Source organism: Propithecus coquereli, unplaced genomic scaffold, assembly GCF_000956105.1.
Source record: "Propithecus coquereli isolate 6110/MARCELLA unplaced genomic scaffold, Pcoq_1.0 Scaffold239, whole genome shotgun sequence".
NCBI classification, from domain to species: Eukaryota; Metazoa; Chordata; class Mammalia; order Primates; family Indriidae; genus Propithecus; species Propithecus coquereli.
Genome location: NW_012147941.1, coordinates 1,407,648 through 1,411,103, shown reverse-complemented (window position 1 = coordinate 1,411,103; position 3,456 = coordinate 1,407,648). Strand labels below are relative to the sequence as shown.

The 3,456-nt window shown below is 39.0% G+C and overlaps 1 protein-coding gene across 2 annotated transcripts in view; it reads right to left on the bottom strand.

The window, feature by feature from the left end:
- Positions 1 to 3,456, bottom strand: part of EYA3 (EYA transcriptional coactivator and phosphatase 3) — a 145,334-nt gene that overhangs the window by 70,005 nt on the left and 71,873 nt on the right. For both annotated transcript variants that reach the window (XM_012645996.1, XM_012645995.1), the window contains exon 5: positions 280 to 346. In XM_012645996.1, the coding sequence (XP_012501450.1) occupies positions 280 to 346 (67 nt within the window). The remainder of the gene's footprint in view (positions 1 to 279; positions 347 to 3,456) is intronic.

Genomic DNA, 3,456 nt, shown 5'->3' with positions numbered 1-3,456 from the left:
AAAGAGAATGATCACAGGTCAATCAATGACATGCTTTCATCACTAACACTATTTTGCATTTTCAGTGCCTACTCATTTAGCTTGAGCTCCTGTGTAACAATGATCCATTCTAGGCAACCACCTATTTTTTAAAAGGAAGCTACATATGCTATATTTACAGGGAATTGGAGTAAGGACAGAGAGACCAAGAGAAGTGAAAATAAGTTAAATATCACAATAAATTTTGCAATGAACCTAGAGAAAAAGCATATACATTTTGGAAATAATTATTCAACTTACTTTGTAGAATATATTTGTGAGGTATAATCATTGGATGAGCGAGGGATGTAATCGGTGCATGTCATAACTGAAAGAAAGATAATATCACCAGGTAAAAAAGTTAGAACATTTCAAAAATGGAATGGGAAAACTGCATATCTCACTGCATAGTCTTTCAAACTAATTAACAGAATACAACTCGGATACCAGAAAGTTAAAAAGACTGTATGGTAGAAAATACCTCACTTTTGTCTTTATAGACCTGTTCACGGACTTTAGAGACAGTGAAAGAAGAATGAGGGGGTCATGGAAAAGAGCTGAAGGTTGGTGCCGACTGATCTTTACCTTCACCCATCGCTGACCTAAAACCATAGATGAAGCAACCCCCTAAGCTCTCAGCTGTGCTCACAGGCAAACTTAAAAAGCAAGATCCATACCTAGGAAACCACATTATGCTTCTTCAGCTTATTCATTCTTTTCTGAGTAAAAGGCCATAAGAATGGCTTACAGAAAGACAGATTTAGGGGAAGCATCCAATCTTATTAGAAAACCATTGCTACTGCTGTGTATATTCAACAGCACAACAGATGCAAGTATGCTTCTATACTACTATTTTTTCTGCTCTGTAGAGAAGGCTTTAAGTTTGGCAAAGCAGAGAGACAGACCTGAGGAATCGATGTGATGCTCTGATGAACTAACAAGATACTAGTTTTCCAACTAGTGTCCTCTTGACTCTCATGACTTCATCTGGAATAGACACTGTGAAGCCTTGCTCTCACAATTACATGTGGGATAAATGCTGTAAACACCTGACTCAAGTTTGACAGGTAGCAGAATCCTATTCATTAGGCATTATTTCAATCCATATTGTAGACAGTTACAACACAAAGAGCTTTCATCAGACTTCTAAACTGCTCAAGAATTTCCTTCATCTACAAAGGAGGTTGCTCTACTGTGAATAGAGATTGAAGGTGAACCAATTAACTTTATGTCTATAGATAGGTTCCCTGAAAGAGTGTCTGACCCCAAAAGAAAACCCTGGTCAAGAGCAGATACGGGATCAATTCATGTCCAAGAGTAAGACAAATCAACACCTGTGACTTTATCACAGAAGATCTTATCTTGTCCAATACTATTGTCTGAGGTCTTTAAAAATAATTATTAGAAACTTGAAGATCATAGTCATCAATAATCATTTTGACAAAAATGAAGATCTCAATTAGATCTAAAGTTCTTACCATATATTACATAGAATGTAAGGTAAGTTCAAATTCTGTATGATGGGTTCTTTCTCTGCTGACAAGTACTTTAAAAAATCCAAACCCAGCGACTTAGAAGGCTGAGGCAGGAGGATCACTTGAAGCCAGGAGTTTGAGACTAGCCTGGGCAACATAGTGAGATCCTATCTCTAGAAAAATACAAAGAAAAAATTAGCCAGGCATGGAGGTATGCCTCTGTAGTCCCGGCTCCTCCAGAGGTTGAGGCAGGTGGATCACTTGAGCCCAAGAGTTTGACGCTACAGTGACCTATGATGACATCACTGCATTCAAGTCTGGGCAACAGAGAGACCTCCATCACCTAAAAAACAACAAAAACAAAAACCCAAACCCTTATCCCCCTCCAATTTAATTTAATCCTGGAAGAGATCAACAAAATATCCTAGGAGACTCAGGCCAATTTTTATTTCTCTAGAGAATGAGTGGAGTCTTGATCTTGGCAGTACTTAGGAATCATGAAAGGATTATAGAGAGTCAAGGCATAATCTGCTATTATACAACAGGAAGATCAAGTAAGTAATATGCTTGCTTAGACTAGAGTAGGAACAATGGGGATGAAGCAAAGATCCTGAAATATATTCTGAAGCTAAAACTAACAGGACACTTTGATGGATTTGAACATAGGGAATGAGTAAAACAGAGGAATAAAGGATATTTCTAGGTTTTTAGTTTGAGCAGGGATAATACCACTTCCTAAGATGCGCAAGTTTGGGAGAAGAATAGATTTAATGGGGGCTAAAAGAATTGAAAGCTCTTTTTCAGAAATTTTAAGTATGACTTTCCTTTTAGACATCTAAGTGGAAATGTCAAACAGGAAGTTTGACTGACAAATGAAATTAGGGAAGAAGTCAGACTGGAAATATAAATTTGGAGTTCACTGACAATGTATGAGATATGTAAAGTAGGTCGGGTATGGTGGCTCACACCTGTAGATCCCAGGACTTTGGGAAGACAAGGCAGGAAGACTGAGGCTAGGAGTTCAAGACGAGCTTGGGCAACATAGCGAGACCCTGTCTCTAGAAAAAATTTAAAAATTAGCCAGGCCCAGTGGCGTGTACCTGTAGTCCCAGCTACTCGGGAGGCTGAGGCAAAAGGATTGCTTGAGCCCAGGAGTTTGAGGCTGCAGTGAGCTATGATCGCCCGAGCAACAGAGAGAGACTCTGTCTCTAAAACAATAGGTATTTAAAGTAATGTAATGGATGGGAGGATTTAGAAACAGAAAAGACGGTAGCCTAGAACCAAGCTCCGAGGCCCACAGCACTCAGAGTTCAGACAGAGGGAAAAGGGCCATCAAAAGAGAAAGGTGGGAGGAAAAGTGGAGAAGGAGCATATGAGTAGAGAGAAATGTCTAGTAGAGATGGCAATACGAAAGTAGCAGATGATCTTGACAAGAACGGTTTCATTGAAGAGTAAGGATAAAACCTAAATTTGAGAGACCTGAAGAGTGAAAGAGAGGTAAGAAAGTAAGTGAGGGAAACTCTTTTCAGAGGTACTCATGTGTCATGGAACAAAGAGAAGGCCTATAACCAGCAGGAGATATGGAATCAAAGAGGGGGCTTTTGTTTGTGTTTTAAGATGGTACATACCAGAGCATGTCTCTTTACTTATAGGAAGGATTAAAAAGAGAAGAATGTGATGATGCAGGAGTGGTGGCTGGATAACTGCAGCACCAAAATCCTTGGGGAAGGTGAGAAGGATAGGATATAGAGCACAGATAAAAGGCTTACATTTTACAGGAGCAAGAATACTATTTCCATTCTGACAAGAAGGAAGCAAGAAAACGTGGGTAAAAACACAGGGAGGTTGAAGATCTGATGATGGGATGAGAAGGTAGTTTCCTGTCCAACAGCTTTTTTCTTTTTGTTTGTTTTATTTTATTATTTTTTTTTATTTCAGCATATTATGGGGGTACAGATGTTTA